This window comes from Monodon monoceros, unplaced genomic scaffold (assembly GCF_005190385.1).
Source record: "Monodon monoceros isolate NGI ecotype Baffin Bay Population unplaced genomic scaffold, NGI_Narwhal_1 Super_Scaffold_21, whole genome shotgun sequence".
NCBI lineage: Eukaryota > Metazoa > Chordata > Mammalia > Artiodactyla > Monodontidae > Monodon > Monodon monoceros.
This window is the reverse complement of record NW_021703778.1, coordinates 109249882-109266858: the sequence shown is the minus strand read 5'-3', so window position 1 is coordinate 109266858 and position 16977 is coordinate 109249882. Positions and strand designations below refer to the sequence as shown.

Genomic DNA, 16977 nt, shown 5'->3' with positions numbered 1-16977 from the left:
GGAAGCTCAATAATGATAATGGTGTTGTTCCAAAGATGATAAACTATTAATTTACCATGATGCTCAATGGTTGGCTCAGAATCACTCAGTAAACAGCAGAGAGATTATGTAACAACCTTCTGGGTAAATGTCTCATGAGGGCCATTTGTGCCCGTTAGGTGGTATGGACTAAAATCTAGGAAAGAGGACAGATGCTGAAATTACTTATTTTCAGCACACACTAGACCAAAAATTCACTTTCAGTCTGCCATAACTGTCTAAATTCCATATTAGAAAAAAGACTTCTGAATCAGGATAAAAAATTAAGAGCACCCATACTGTTTTATACTTCAAAAAGTTACTATAAATATGCTTTAATATGTTTATATCAACATAGCACAGTCTCTCTTGAGCATTCTTTGTGCTTTATCATCTTAAATATCTTGCATCCCTATTGGTCTAAACAGTCACCATTCTTCTCATTGGATAGTTGTAATTCGTCCACCACTGCATGAATGCAGGACCAGGTACAGAACAAAGAATGCAACCTCAGCTTTCCAACCAGTAGGTTGATGCTCTGACCCCTACGCCTTGTGCTATGATCATGAGTGATGGAGCTGTTCCGATGCAAGCTACTTTCAAATAATGATCCACAAAGTTAATCAAAAGGGCTTCCCTGTTCAATATTTACCTGTTATTCATTGACAGTCACTGTCTGCATTGCCATCTATGATGTATAGAGTGGGATCAGGAATACTGAGCTCAAACAGAACCTCAGTGCCTCGCTGAAGTACCAGGCACAATAAAAGCTGAATAAAGCTGCTCTTCAAACCACCCCTGACACTAAATATGTCTGCATGAATTCCATAGCAGCAAAGCATTGCTCTTTCATGGATTTGGAGCCCAAATTAGCTGCTGATAATAAGAGAAATGAAAAGATGAACAACCACATGAGGGGGAGAAAAAGAGATATTAGGTATCAAAACATAAACATAGAGGGGAAAATAGTAATTTCCTGTACTTGGACAAAAAAATATTATTCCCTTCTTGATGTGATCTCCTTGCTTTTATGTACTAGGAAAGTCATATCTATCCTGAAAATTATTTTTCTCATTTTAATACACATTCAACATTTTAAGCTAAAAAATAATAAGAAAATACTGATCTTTTTATGTGTTAGGTATTTAAAAGCTGTCTGTCAGTCAATCAAATGTACCCAGAAGGGGATGTTGACCAGACTCCATGTCCACCCCTGAAAAGAGACAGGTAATCAGACTGATCATAATACAATTCTCCCATTTTATTTTTTAACCATCAGCTAGAGAGCAAGGCTTAATACGAGACCTTATTATTCACATTATCCGTGCAGCATGGCAGGTTTGAATACAGGTGTTTAAAGAAGGAAAGTAATTCCAAATGTTAATCCTCTTTTAACTAATTTTTCCTGAACATTTACTTAGGAATGGTAAACAGTTTTTGAGCATTTAGTATGTACCAGGCATTGTTCTAAGTTACATGTATTAGTACACTTATTCTCCATGATAAACCCTATGAGAGAGAGTATTATCATTACTCAGAAGAGAAAAATGGGGGACAGAGAGCTTATGTAACTTATTCAAGATCACTCAGCAAAAAACAGTGGAACCAGGGTTTGCACACATCAGTCTCCATCAGAGCCTGTACACTTACCCTCTACACTGAAGTTGCCTCTAATTGCCTTTAGCACTACTGAAGAGGTAAGACAATCACCGGCCTTTAATAAGCACCTTAAGAAGATTTGTGGAGTAAATGAATGAATTAACATCTCTAAGGAAACTGCAATTTTATTGAGAAGATATTATCCACACACACACCCACACACTTTTATCCTTTAACTTTTATAAGTTTATGTCATGCCTCGCCACTCTGTGTATGAGTTCTTAAAGGTATATATTTACATATATATGATTGAGTGCCCCCAAACATGTGATACAGAGTACATGACACATGAGGATTTAATCTTGGGCTCAATATTGACTTTCCTCTATTCTCTATCCCCCCTCAATCCACTCTATCAGGAAATCCTGTTGGCTCTTCCTTCAGAGTAGGTCAGAATCCTAAGTCTTCTCATCACCTCCACTTCTACACCATTGGTATGAGCCACCTTGCTTATGGTCATAGTCTCCAATCTGGTCTCCCTTCTTCCACCCTCATCCCCCTGAAGCATATGCTCAGCCAGCCGCCAGACTGATCCTAAAAATTACATTATGTCCCATTACTCCTCAATTCAAAAATCTTCCCAAGGCCCCATTTTAAGTAGAGTAAAAGCCAAAAGCCTTACGTGGCCTGCCAGGGTCCTATGTGTGACCTCCCTATCACCTCGATGAACTGTCCCCTGCTACTGCCCTCCCTGCTCATACAGACTCCACCACACTGTCCTCCTTGTGGTCTTTGAATACATCAAGAACCCTTGAGCTGCAAAGCCTTCACTCTTCCTAGAGTATCTTCCCCTGCCTATCCCCTGCCTACCCATATGCTTAATTCCCTCACATCCTTGGAGGAAAATGTCATACTTTTAAATGGAGCCTCACCTATTTGAAACCATACCAAAAACTTCACCTCAACACCCCTAATTTCTTCTTAACCTGTATTTTTGTTCCATAGCACTGACCACCAAACAGACTATGTGATCTACTTGGTTTTCAACATTTGTTGTTTACTGCCTGTCTCTAATGCCCTCGAACTTGGAGGGCGAAGATTTTGGTCTTTGTTCATCGACATATCCCAAACAATAGTTCCTAGTTATAGAACGTACTCAATTAATGTGTTGAATTAAGAGAGGAAAGAAACCACTGTGGATAAAGCCAAGGCACAGAGATAGTGCATGTCTTGTACCTAACACAAGTAGATACGTTTCACAGATAGGAACAGAGAGTCTGGGTTGAGAAAGACCTTGGGGAAGAAGGGGAGGCAAACTAGAGCAAGACTGGTGGGTTTTAAACACTAAGCTATAGACACCATGTGGTGAGAATGAACAGTCAATGATTTTGAGCAAGGAAATTTGCTAGAAACATTACTTTAATCTGATAACTATTTAAGGTAGCCCAGAAAGGAAATTTGTACTGTCTTGCAAGGTACTTTGTGTACAGTAAACTCAAGTACTTAATAAAACTGAATGAAGGCTTCCCTGGTGGTGCAGTGGTTAAGAATCTGCCTGCCAATGCAAGGAACACGGGTTCGAGCCCCACACCAGGAAGACCCCACATGCCGCGGAGCAACTAAGCCCGTGCGCCACAACTACTGAGCCTGCGCTCTAGAGCCTGCGAGCCACAACTACTGAAGCCTGTGCGCCTAGAGCCCATGCTCCACAACAAAAGAAGCCACCGCAATGAGAAGCCCGCTCACCGCAACTAGAGGAAGCCCGCGTGCGGCAACGAAGACCCAACGCAGCCAAAAATAAATAAATTAATTTTAAAAAAACTGAATGAGATGAGAGATAAGACGAGTAAGGGGGAGACCTTACTCCCCCTCCCGCTCGAGGGCTTTTTGTTTGTTCATTTGTTTGGTTTAAGGTTTTTTCCATTGGTTTTTCCAATAGAGATAAAATACAGTTCACTGGGTTGCTTTGAGAATCAATTGTGAAACACCAAGAAGTGCTTGCAAATTTGTTGGTCTTTAGATGCAGAGGTTGATATAAAGTGGATCACAAGCAGAGACATCAAGCAGTTTAGAAATATAAAACTTGAATTTGGAAAGAGGTAGGGCTTGATATAAAAGTTTTGGATTCATCCATTTCTGTGTGATAACTGCAGCGTAACAGCAGATGAAGTTTCCAAAGGGGAGACCTAATTTGCCTCCACACTCAAGGGTGCACAGCTGGGAACACAAAGGACACCGAATGTTTAAGTGACTAATGTTCAAATATAAGAAACTTCCCTCCTCTACAGGTAAGGCTTTAAGCTCCTCAGAGTCTTATTCTTTTGCAGCAATAGATTTCATTAGACTATCCTTCAGTAGAGGATGAATGTTCTTCTGAGGAAAACTATCATCCTGCTCCAAAGGGCCACATCATTCTGTTTAAAGGGGATAAACTGCTGGGCCAGACTGACTCAGATTATTCTGCTATAAATAGTCACCAGATTAAACTTTATCAGCTCTGTAAACCGAGCAACTGGCCTACCGTCTCTGAGCCTTCATTTTCTTCACTGCAAAATTAGTATACTACTTACTTACTTCAAAAATGGTTATTTGGGGGGCATCCCTGGTGGCACAGTGGTTGAGAGTCAGCCTGCCGATGCAGGGGACATGGGTTCGTGCCCCGGTCTGGGAAGATCCCACGTGCCGCGGAGCGGCTGGGCCCGTGAGCCATGGCCGCTGAGCCTGCGCATCAGGAGCCTGTGCTCCGCAACGGGAGAGGCCACAACACTGAGAGGCCCACGTACCGCAAAAAAAAAAAAAAAAAGTTATTTGGGTCAATTATCGTAATGCCTAAAAAACCACAGAACACCACAGTTGGAACCTGTTACTTCCTTTCCTTCTGATTTAAGCTAATCAATTACCACATCTGTATTACTAGTTATGGAAAACCAGCCAACACAGAAGCAAGAATGGTGAAACTGAAACCTAACTTCATTATCAAGAGTTAAAACTTCTCTTGTCCACAGAAGGATCAATTTAGCCTCACAATGAAAGGCCTCAGCATCAATGGGTATTTCCTTTTGATGGCAGAATAAATCCAGCTGTATTGTCTATGTCTCAGAGCCTCGAATTTTGAGGACACTCTGTACCACAGCAGTCATTTGTGTCCTGCAAATTTCTCCTGAACAGAGCGAATAAAGGTATCTGTGGTGCAAGTGAACCAAACTTGCCACTAGATCCTTATAAAAATACACAACTGGACTTCCCTGGTGGTGCAGTGGTTAAGATATCCACCTGCCAATGCAGGGGACACGGATTCGATCCCTGGTCCAGGAAGACCCCACATGCCATGCAACAACTAAGTTCCGTGTGCCTCAACTACTGAGCCTGTGCTCTAGAGCCCGCAAGCCACAACTACTGAGCCTGTGTCCACAACTACTGAAGCCCACACGCCTAGAGCCTGTGCTCCGCAACGAGAGAAACCACTGCAATGAGAAGCCCATGCACCGCAACGAAGAGTAGACCCCGCTCACCACAACTAGAGAAAGCCTGCGCGCAGCAACAAAGACCCAACGCAGCCAAAAATAATAAATTTATTTTTTTAAATATGCTACTTAAAATCTGCCTGCCCATAATTTTAGTTTAGTCTCCCCTTCCCCAAGGCATTTCACAAGTGCGATAAATTTAAAAAAAAAAAAAGACAAAACAGCATTCTTCATTCCTACCAGCCTCATATAAATTGTTACTAGCTTCGGGCAAGCAGCATTCAGAAAAGAGGGTAAACAATCTTGCTATCAGATGAATTTATAGATCATCAATTTTACAAGAACTCAAGAATTTCCCCTACCCTCCACTTTCATCCCCACTGGATGTGTCTCCAAATCTCTCCTTTTAAAAACATGGTGACATGACCACCACTGCTTTCACTGATATTAATTCAAGACTTAGGACACCTGGTGAATTTCTCCAGGGGATGAGAACTGGAGCTGCTGCTTATTTTCCCCTTGCAAGCCATCAAGCAGTTAAGCAGTCCCTGGAAAAGCACGCTGCTTCCCTGGAAGTGAGCAAAGACCACGCTGTTATTACAGGTATCCCCCGCTTTTCTAAAATTTGCTTTACACCACTTTGCTTTTATGAAAGACTACATTAGTACCTGTTTTCAATAACTGAAAGAAATCGGAAGAGGACTTTCACATTTGGGGAAAGGGCAAAAGCGAAAATAGCCTTCAGTGTTTGTTTTGCAGTGAGAAGTTACAGAGGCAGTGAGCTCACCCTGAGCAGTGAGAGGCACCACCAAGTTCCTTCCCCAGGAACTATGCTCTGCATCTCAGCATCAAACCCTCATAGCTTTGAACTGTGTTTGTGAGCATGTGTCTTCATCTCCATTTATTTTGTGCATCTGTTAGCAAAACGAGTCCTAAGGTAATTGCTTCTTCGCTTTACATCATTTTGGCTTACAAAGGCTTTCCTAGGAATGCTCTGCTTTCTGATGGCAAGGGAATCCTGCACTGCAAATGTTAATTCTTCATCAGGAGATCCAGCTGGTGTCTAAAGCACATGGAATGGGAAACTGTGCCCAACAGAGCCATGCCAACTCAATTTCACTCCTAAACCAATTTTGTTAGTGTGGTTGGAGAGTGGAAGCAAAGAGAAGAATCATCAAAAAGACCATGCGCCTCTTCTGGTTTAAAGTCCAAGGCATGCAATTGGCTGTGATTCACTCTGAGCACCCCTGACAGGCAACAGTCAAGGAAATGAGGCTGTTATGGAGGCTTATGTTGGTTGAAATGCAAGTGATAAGAATTGCTAGAGAGAGAAACAGGCCTCTCGTCATTGGCACCTAATGAGAAAAAGCAAAGAGTGAGGCCCTATATATAAAATCTTCTATATAAATACTACTGCATTTAGTACTTATTGCAGGGAGTCTTTATAAATGAGCTGAAGGAAGGGAAGGGAAATTAGGTTTTAAATAAGATACGATGATAGTCTATTTAATCACATAAATATCAAGTGCTCAATTCCAAAGAATCCTCACACTAATATGTGAATCACAAAGGTCTCAAGTTGGCCAACAGAAAATCACTCAAGTATACTTTCCTTACACTCTGGTTATTGAACTAAAATCCTCCCAGAAACCAGACCCCTCTCTGCTTTGAGAACTAGATGAAAACATCTCAATGCTGAACACAGTAAGCAGCATTCTTTTTAAGCAACCTAAGGATTGATGTAGCAGATGTGGCATGTGAGAGAATGAGCTTGTAAAGTAGCCAGAAAACTCCATCTAATCACTTAACGGTTACCTCTCATACATGTACATATTCTGATCTAAAAAAAGCTGTATGGGACTTCCCTGGTGGTGCAGTGGCTAAGAATCCGCCTGTCAATGCAGGGGACACGGGTTAGATCCCTGATCCGGGAAGATCCCACATGCCGCGGAGCAACTAAGCCCGTGAGCCACAACTACTGAGCCTGCACTCTAGAGCCCGCGAACCACAACTACTCAGCCCATGCGCTGCAACTACTGAAGGCCACGCGCCTAGAGCCCATGCTCCGCAACAAGAGAAGCCACCGCAATGAGAAGCCCACGCACTGCAACGAAGAGTAGCACAACTAGAGAAAGCCAGCAACGAAGACCCAACGCAGCCAAAATAAATAAATTGATTAATAAATTTTTTTTAAAAAGCTGTACGTTTCTCGAGCCCACTATACCCTTCTCACCATTAGCTTCATCCTCTACCTTTCTACCTTTCAATGATGGACTCTCTAGATTAAAATACTGAGAGGATAGAGGATTTTTCTGCTGAAAATTTTATCACTAGTTCTTGTTTTTTCTAACTAAAGAATTTAAATTCCCCACACAAGAAAGTAGTAAAAGTTCAGAAAGGAAACGCAAACTGCAACAGGAAAAAATATACGTTGTGTAAGACAGCAAATCTCTGCAGAAAGTAGTTTCTATATGGAAGTTGACTAGTTTCCAACTTCCATTAAATAAGTTGCTTGCGGACAAATTAGAGCACTTGGCCCCAGATATCTGTCAGCTGAGGCAACTTGTGGATGGATTCACAAGGAAAACCTATACATGTGGATATAGAACTATCAAAGATGACATGCATATAAACACAATTATACATAAGGATAGACACCAAATTGTTAGTGGTAGCTGTCTATGGGTGGTGTGATTACAAATGCTATGTTTTTTTCTTTATGTTTATATGCATTTTCTAAATGCTCTGGAATGAAATGTGTTGCATCTCTATTCAAAAAGAGCTTTTCCAAAAGAAAACAATATAACTAATCTAGCAATCGCAACCCACCCCCCAGGCCACCAACCCAGAGCCATGGCATTGGACTTAATGAAAGGTAATTCCAAGAGTATCCCCTTAACACAAGTTGATGTCCTGCCACAGTGTACTCGATAAGCTCCAAAGTAACACAAATCCAAGGTCATTACTGAGCAGAGGACAGGGAATTCCCTGGATCAATAGACAAATACATGGAAATAAAATTTGAGTAAAGTTGAAAACAATCTCTTCCCTTGGTTGTTGGTAAGACTGTTAAGGGGGGTATGCTGATTATGTATCTTCTCATTTAAGTGGATAAAAAATCCTGTTGCATTTTTTCTTTTGTAAGCTTATACATACTTTTAACACAGATCATAACTTTTTAAGTGGCATTTCCATTTTAATGTCTTTTCCATTGGAAATTTAAGAAAATATAATCTTCCTAAGCATATGAAATTTTCTGGTGTATGAAATTAACAGTGATGCTGAATACGCGCTGAAGTTCACAATTATTCCTTATAACGCAATACTGTATTTCGAATGCTATGCAAGTGGAAATTCTTGCATCTATATTACATAACACATGGTAATACATGGCAAATTTAACATACAACTCAGGATGTGTTCCTTTAGGAACGTTAAATTCAACATTTCCATAGTCATGATGGCTTATCTTGCTGGAGGCTAAATGATTATTTCCATTTTGTAAACAAGAGCTCTATGAGGTGAATAGTTGTACCCTAAGTTAGATGAGTAATAAAGCACTGCTCATTTAGTGAGTTTTTACTATATGCCAAGCAGCATAGTAAATGTTTTTGTGGTTTAGACCTTACGCTCTGCAGTCAGACAGACTGGAGGTCTAATGCAAGGGTCAGTAAACTTTTTCTGTAAAGGGCCACACAGGAAACATTTGAGGCTTTGTGGGCCATATGGTCTCCGTCACCACTACTCAACTCTGTCATGGTAGCACAAAAGCATACATAGACAGTGCATAAGTGAATGGGTGTAGAAGTGTTCTAATAAAACTTTATTTACAAAAACAGGCAGTGCGAAGGGGCAACAGATGTGGCCAGTGAGTCATAGGTTAGTGATGCTGATCCAAATCCCACCATATCCTACCTTCTTAACCTTGAGTGAGCTACTCTATAAGTTATCTGTAAAATGGTGGTAATAAACATACCTAGTGCCTACGTTTATTGTAAAGACTTTTAAAATGTATATATTAAGCTACTAGCCCACTGCCAGACATCAGTATCTGGTAAAAGATTAGTAATGTTAGCCATTATCATCATCTTTATCACCACATTGACCCTCAAAACAACTATGAGATAATTATCATTTTTGCCTCCATTTCAGAGGTGAGAAAACAGAAGCTTAAAGAGTTCAGTAACTTGGCCACTGTCCCACATCTAATAGATAATTGTGGGGCTAGGATCAAACTCAGATCCATTTCCAGGAGGTTTAGCTCTCTCTAGCAATGATTAAATATTATTGCGTGGACTTGTGGATCTAAATTGGACTAAAGCATAATTCTTCTACTCTGATGCATAAACTAAGACCAAAAATTCACTAAAGACATCTTCACAAACAACACACAGAACAAGCTGTTCTTAAGGTGAAGAGAATTTATTAAAACCACGGTTTATAGATAAGTTTGCTCTATTATTTTTTAAATCTGGGCACAAGCACATTAGTCTCCGTCCCTCTCTGAAACCACCCGTTCGCGATTTTGAACACTGTAGTTGAACAGCATGCCTACAAAAGGCTCATTGTAGCTCTATTCCTGTAACCTTGACCTTTACTTTCTGTTCTCAAGTTTCTAGAGTTCTCATACATACTGCAGGTGTCACTAACCAATTATTTTTAAAAATCTAGGCAGTCACTTCTCTCATAATGAAAATATACACTCCGGTGAAGCCAATTAATATTCTTTCACTTTAAATCATGCCTCCTGGGCCCGTGCATTTTTACTCTCTGGCATTCCTTTATCTTGAATTACAAGTGGTCTGTGAGGAGAAAGGCAAATATGGAGCACCTCAAGCCAAGAAAAGCAGTGAATTTGTGGATAGGTCCTGAACTGGATTTCATATTGGGAGAGTCCTCCAAGATGTTTATAAATCAAAAATAACTTCAAACTAACAAACACAGGATGACTGCACACTCTTCCATGCAAAGCACACTAAATAACTTTCTAAACAGAGGAGGCGCTGAGGCCATGGGCCACTCCGCGGCAGGTTTCCTGCCTCAGGTCTAAGCTGCTTCCAGAGCTGTTCTCTAACAGGCAGTCCGTTCCACACTCCGCCCCTCCTGAAAACCCCTCCAGGGCCCCACAGGAGGGCAATCTACCAGATGCCTTTGCTCCCCTTTCTTCTCCAACCTTAACTGTCGCCTTTCCCCCAGCCCTCCACTCCTGACATGTGCCATTCGTGATCTGCTACACAAGAAATACTCTTCTTTTAGCCTAAATCACTACCTCAGGCACCCCTCCCCGAAATCAGGTATCTCCTCCACCATGAAGACTCCACGGCCCACCTTGACTATTAAAAATACCTCTTGCATGGCGCCACTTCCACAGTTTGCACTCATCTCACCAGAGGCACCTCTCATATGGAACGCCAATTACTGGTTTACATCTCAGTCTTCTAGGCTTCTGGAGGGCAGAAGTCTCTTAGTCACCTTTGACTAAGTCAGTTTTTGTAAAATAGCACCTGACTCGTGGGTGGCAATCAAAATACGTTCGTTAAATGAATAAATTAGTTCCTTTTAAAGCTAGTCCTAAATAATACACTTTTATGCCATCACATTACCAAGATACGCTACTTCAAGTCATTTGCAGGCAAAATCATTGGTGTGATGCTAAAATTAACTGGGAGAAACCACCAGAAACCATGCTGAGGTCTGAAAGGCATGATGTGGAAATCAGAATTCATTTGGACGTTGAAAGGCTTGAAGCAGTTCTTGCTACAAAGTTCAACGTCTGTTTAACATGCAGATTCTATTAGAGTTCTTTATGAAGTTCACTGTATATTTCTCTTTTCTCAATTCTTAGGTATTTACTGATCCAAACACAACTGGTGTAAATTATTCTAATGTGTGTGAGGTGGGGGATGAGGATCCAGTATAACAGCAATCAATCAATCGGGTTAAACAACCAGTAAAAGAACTTGCTGCTACCACTGGAGCCTCCTTGACCTTTCCCTCCCCTTCAGCACTAGTGACCATCTATCCCCCAGCAGCCTGCCTGACAAGACACCTGTCTTGTTCTCCTTAATTGGGAGGACACGTGCAAGTGGTTAGCACTCTGTCTGGCACAACACAGCAAATGAAGACTGGTGAATTTCTTCTTTCTTCATTCATTCTCCTCCTCTTACTCCTGGACCCTGTTAATTCCCTCCCTCTTCTGAGTCTGAATCTTCCCATTTCCAAACCCCTACTTCGTGGCAAAGGCCAGCCTCAATACTGTCCCGAACAGGAGAACACCCTCCTTCTGGGTTTGTCCCTCCAGGCCCAGGTTAATTCCTCCAATCCCTGTCATGGTGTCTGAAATTACTCTGTTGGAGAAGCCACCGTTTTTTGCTTGAATTCTTTACTTGGAGTTGCTTATTAAAATTCAAATGGAAGAGTAACATTATCAGTTAACAACACCTGACCCTCAATGAGGGGGACAGACAAAAATGTATGCCCCGCCTCTTTGGGGAAAGGCCCAGGCATGAAACACTACCCAGGTATCCAGGTGGAGTGAATTTCACAGAGGAGGAAGATGGGCTTGGAATGGAGAAGACAGGAAACAAAGACAACCCTCACAAACTTGCCAATGTCTCCTTCTCTTTAGGTGATACCTGTCTAGTCAATTACAAGCACCTTCTCAATCTTGGCTGCACTTTGAGACTAGGAACGCTGAGTTAAACCTCTGTTCAAAATAGGTACAGCAGTGCCTATTGACATGGCACATAGCATAGGCTCGATAAATATCATAACTTAACTTCCAGTCTCCCCAGACTCGTCTTAAAGCTGTGCTCAACAACAGTCATTTCAAGGATGCCCAATCTTCCTCGAATCCCTCTACAGTAGTATCCAACCACACAGCTAAATTGTGACAAACTTTAAGGCCCTAAAGGCCTTTCTCAGCTGACTCTTTCCTACCTAGTTATCTTTCCCCACAATCACATATTAACACAGGTAATTTAATGAATTTATTGCTACAATTCCATCTCATGTCTGGGAAAGTTTCCTTTCCTGTGACTCAAATATCTTCTTGTCTTTCTTTAAAAATAAAGTTTAAAGTTATCATAATTATTATGGAGGGGGATATCTTTTTTCCAACTCGTACATAACTACTTTTACTTTTATGACTGAAAATAGAAAAAAATAAGACAATTGTATTTTTAATTACAAATAACCATGTCATCTCCCAATCCAGTCTACTACTTTATAGATGGGTTAACTAAAATCTAAAGATACTATTGCAAACTATAAGGAGAGCTAAAAATGGAGAGAGGGGTCTGGGATCTAAAAGTTTCAGTACTTAGCGAAATGACAGCTTAACATAAAACAATGAAATTTATAAAGTATTTACAATGTGGTTAGTATTCTTGAAAACACTGTATTCCTACCCTTTGCCAAAAAAACTTAATATCACCAATTACAATTTGAAGTTTTAAACTGTCCATGTCATAGTCATTTAATGTAAGAAGTTAGGGTAACTACCATTATTCTGTAAACCATAAATTATGGACATTTTGAAATAATTAATCACAGGTTTCATATTCCTATGCACTTTAAACTTCAATATCATTGAAATGATTTAATTATTTTAATAATTCCCAGTAACATCTAAATGCAACACATAAAATGCTTTAAAACGTAAAATAATTCACAATAATTATAAAGCCATAGAATTACAGTTGGAAGGAATATCACTCCTCTTAAGTGATATATGCTGGTAAATATTTAACAACTACGTGGGGGTAGGAAAGCGTCTAATTTGCAGCATTTTCCAATTTCCATAGTGAAAATACTTTGCCCAATTTCAAGTCACCAGTATGAGGTCAGGGGTCAAAGAGTTGGAAAGATGAGCATACAGCCTGCTCTCATGAGCCTATCCAAGTTAGCTCCAGCACATCCTAGATATGAGAGACCAGACAGTCCTCAACCCTTTCCACAGACTGACCATTTCTTTATAACCCACGGTACCCTGAACACTTACTGATGTAATACCCATACGTCATTATGTTTACATGTCTACCTATCAACTACTATAGTGGCTTTCAATCTTTTTTTGGATATAAAACACAGTGACAAACACATTTTAAGTGATAACCACACCCCATGTACACACATACGTGCAGTTTTCGGTGCACATACACACACATAAAAACCGGAAGCCTCACAAGATAAAACACACTCTTCCTAAGTGCAATGCACTAAAATTTTCTAGTATCTTCCAGCTCATTTTTAAATATCTAATCTTGATCCACCAAATTGGATTCATACCCCAATATTCCAGTAGGGCCCCCCAAATTAAAAAACAGTGCTCTACTAGACGCTAAGCTCATTGAAGATAGGATTATATGTCTCTTGTCTATGTCTAGCCCTGTGTCTAGTAGTAATTATTGAGGCCCAAGAAGGTTAAGTAACTGCCCAAAGATGAACCTGCCATCTTTGATAAAAGAGCCCTCAAGGCAAGTGATAATTCATTACACAGAATCAGGATGTTCATGGCTTGACACAGAAAGCTAGAGGGTCTTCTAAGACAGCCACTCCTTCAGCAGAAATTAATGGAAAAGTTGTTTTTTTTTTAATTGTACTAAAGCCATCAATGATGGAACTTTGGCCGTTTACCCACCGTAGCATTATGGCCAGCACTGCCGTCTGCCTAGGATGACTAGGCAAATCTGAGTGATCAGCATTTCCCTTTTATTGATAATATTCACCCCTAAAAAGTGTTGAAAAGATACCCATCTTTCTCACAAAACATTTTCAATCCTCTAGGGAGGGGACCTATATAAAGGCCGGTTAATAGTAAATATATTATATAGAATATACATACTCCTATATATAATATATATTAACACCAGCTTTCCAATAACCAGCAGCCAAAGGTGTAGCTGGAGAAAACACTCAGGAAAATAAAGTCAGGATCCACAGCTTTTTCTCTTCAATGTGTTTGCACCACATGCTTTTTTATAGGTGCTATTAAATGTACACTATAGTTTCAAGACAATCCAGATAAGCATCTTCACTAAAATACACAGCACCATTAATCATCTCAGTGACAATGCTCCAATTTAACATCTTGGGGATTTCCTCCCCTTCTTCATCATTTATTTGCCAATATTTCCTTGTTATGAATATCCCCCTAGTGACTTTCTCTGGCAGTCACAGCTGTGCTGCCTACTGTGTCTACCTTGACTACAAATAACACCAATTCTTAAAAAAGCAAGCCCTTCAGATGACACCTACGGTTAGAAGAGACGCCTTGCTGTGGACTGAATTCCTGGAGACGGAGGAGACGGAGGAGACACCATCCAGCCATCCACCCATCCTCACTCTCGCGAGTTTAAACAGACAAGCCTCAGCCTTTAAGTAGATAGGAATGTCAGACACGTGACACTGGCTTAATTACAAATGAACAACAGTTGGCTGAATGGTCAACAATTAACGGCTGCTTTAATACGGTCTTTAAAGGACCCCCTTCTTCTACGGCAAAAGGCTTCCTCAAAGTATCCACGAATCACAACAAAGCCACAAAATCACTAACAAATTACAGAAACCTGACCACCAAGAGCCTCAGTAATTATGACTCACAGATAATAAGAATTTTCAAAAAATATTCATCAGAAAAAAATCTGCATTACAATTACACTAATTCTGATGGAGAGAATAACACTATCTAGACAACAGATTATCAAGAAATAAAGCCAGAGATAAATAAGTTGCAAAGATACAGGAAAGAGTCCCAGTGCCATCCATTTTGCATCCATTTCAGAGAGCATCCTCCAGGGGCTCCAGGATTTCTTAATATTTTATAAAATGGAATCCATGAAAGAAAACGCTCTACATCCAATTGGAGAAGTAAATAAAAGTAGAACTCACCAGCTTGTATTCAGAAAGGAGGTTTAAGGAAAAAGGGTACTTTCTTCAATAATGAAACTCTATTGCCAAAGAAGAGTTTGAAGTCAAAAACACACCAAAGTATATTTGAAAAGTATATCCAGAAAGGCTAATGCCTTCAGTGAAATTATGTTTACCTTACTTTACATTTTCTATAGGGGGATTTAATTAATTAAAAGTAAATGTTGCTTCCATCAATATTTCATAACTTTTCTGGAAAGCATAAATTTTTTCATTTTGGGGAAGACTCCAATTTAGATTATTGTGTTAGACAAAAAAACCAAAAACTTTCTTCTTAGCAAAAGCAATACAAGTCAAGCCAAGATACATTAAAATGCCTTTCCTTCCCAGAGCAGAGTGTTTATTTCAGTGATAGCAACAACACCTGGTTACCAACAGTGCAGATTCTGTTAAGTAATGGACCAAGCAAATGGCAGCAAAGGCAGAGGATTCAACTTCAATTTAACTGTCCTGTAAGGTACATAGTAATTAGCTGCAAAGCTCTGAAATCTTAGCTAGCATGTTAAGTCTGCTACATGACAGTATAATTTGACTTCTTAAAGGATTATGCAAATTACAACTCATCATTCCATTACAGGACTGGAAAAAAGTGACAGCTAATTTATACATAACACACCTTTCAAATCCCTAAGATGCATAGCACCTGTGCAATGTATTTTGCCGAGATTTTCTTGCATATAAGTACTTGTTTATTGCAATATAACGAAGCTTACCTAAGAGGTTTAATATAGTCATTTAAAAAAAAACCTTTTAGACCACAATTTCAAAAGAATAAACATTTTTTTCTGTCTTGATTTCATAGGCAAAATTTTTGGTTGTTTTTGTTTGTTTTGTTTTGTTTTTCCCCACTAAATTAGAGAAATATAAGGTTTCAATACAAGGACATTTTTGAATAGCTGGCAACCACAAGCACTGATGCACGAGCCAGAAGGAAGACTCACAAAGATTTCAACATACTTCTGGTAGGTAGATTCACAGTAGATTCCGTCATATCTGTAGATTTTCCTACATTCTGATTGGTTGGGCAGAGGATGCTGGGCAGTTATTCTGTAGAGGCATCAAAAACAGATAGACATGACTAGAGGTTCTCTACAGTCAACCGGAATGCAGGATAACAAGTATGTTGAAATTTAATATTATTTGCTTTTTTATGCTTTTGAGCTATATACATAAAGCAATGTGTACATACATTTTAGAACATTAACTTCCACTTTTAGAAACCTGCAGTCAGAGAAAACTTTTTTCAGTTCTTCATCAGAAGAAAAAAAATTTCTTTTATCTCAGAGTCATAAAAGTGGAAGGAAAGAAAGACATAAGGTCTAAGGCTTAACTCACTCTACAATCTCCATGGTTATATGCTAAAGGAAATGTTAAAAACAAATGTCATTAGTGTTTTTGTTACAGGATCATCATTAATTCAATCATGCATTACGATTGTAGGCAACTGTAAATTAGCTATAAAACCTTAGTAAAGTTAATATATTTTTCAGCTTTACTCAATTTATATAGAGTTGGTATTCTACTGACTTCTAAAGGGATATGATACAGCTTACAAACTAAACCCAATTAGGGATGAAAACACAAGTGAGACCGTCGGGAACACAGGTTAGATGTTAACAGGCACCTAAGATGAGCTGATTACAATGGGTCCAGTTTTCTTGGCAGTTAAGGCAAAAGGGGAAAAAAGGCTTATACAATTTTCATCTGTATTACTTAAGCAGCTCATATAAATTCATCTGAGACTCTCTGCATCATATAGACATGAAAATGCTGAGAGTTTTCTGACCATTTCTTTCAACTGAAAATCTCTTCATTCAGGAAAAACAAGTATTTAAGGAATCTATCATGTTGTATTTTAGAGAAAAGTAATGTATTGTAATCAAAGCACAATATCAGTAAGAGTACCAAGCCCTTCGTTTTAATACCACTCTATCAGAAAAGGTAATATCCATGTAATGTCCAATTC

The 16977-nt window shown here is 39.6% G+C and overlaps 1 protein-coding gene across 8 annotated transcripts in view; it reads right to left on the bottom strand.

Annotated features, from left to right (window-relative positions):
• NPAS3 (neuronal PAS domain protein 3) overlaps positions 1–16977 on the bottom strand; it is an 862041-nt gene that overhangs the window by 736707 nt on the left and 108357 nt on the right. For 3 of the 8 annotated variants that reach the window (XM_029239281.1, XM_029239279.1, XM_029239280.1), the window contains exon 2: positions 15969–16058. The exons of the other annotated variants lie outside the window; for them this stretch is intronic. In XM_029239281.1, the coding sequence (XP_029095114.1) occupies positions 15969–16058 (90 nt within the window). The remainder of the gene's footprint in view (positions 1–15968; positions 16059–16977) is intronic. 8 annotated transcript variants of the gene reach the window in all.